The 363-nt window shown below is 53.2% G+C and overlaps 1 protein-coding gene across 1 annotated transcript; it reads left to right on the plus strand.

Moving 5' to 3' along the window:
- Nucleotides 1-4: 4 nt before the first annotated feature.
- Nucleotides 5-357, plus strand: LOC104775305 (60S ribosomal protein L12-3-like; the record flags this gene model as incomplete). Its single annotated transcript, XM_010499456.1, has 1 exon — nucleotides 5-357. A coding segment is annotated over one exon (353 nt), but the record flags the coding sequence as incomplete, so codon positions are not given.
- Between the last annotated feature and the right edge of the window lie 6 nt (nucleotides 358-363).

The following is a 363-nucleotide window of genomic DNA, read 5'->3' on the forward strand; positions in this document are numbered from 1 at the left end:
CCCGAGCCAGATCGTCGATGTGTACGTCCGTGTAACCGGAGGTGAAGTCGGAGCCGCCAGTTCTCTAGCTCCAAAGATCGGTCCTCTCGGTCTCGCACCGAAGAAGATCGGAGAAGACATCGCCAAGGAGACGGCCAAGGAATGGAAAGGGCTCCGTGTCACAGTGAAGCTGACTGTTCAGAACCGTCAGGCTAAGGTCACTGTCGTCCCATCAGCTGCAGCTCTCGTCATCAAGGCGTTGAAGGAGCCGGAGAGAGACAGGAAGAAGGTGAAGAACATTAAGCACAATGGTAACATCTCATTCGATGATGTGATTGAGATTGCTAGGATAATGAGGCCAAGATCTATCGCCAAGGAGCTGAG

This window comes from Camelina sativa, unplaced genomic scaffold, assembly GCF_000633955.1.
Source record: "Camelina sativa cultivar DH55 unplaced genomic scaffold, Cs unpScaffold11877, whole genome shotgun sequence".
Classification (NCBI taxonomy): Eukaryota; Viridiplantae; Streptophyta; class Magnoliopsida; order Brassicales; family Brassicaceae; genus Camelina; species Camelina sativa.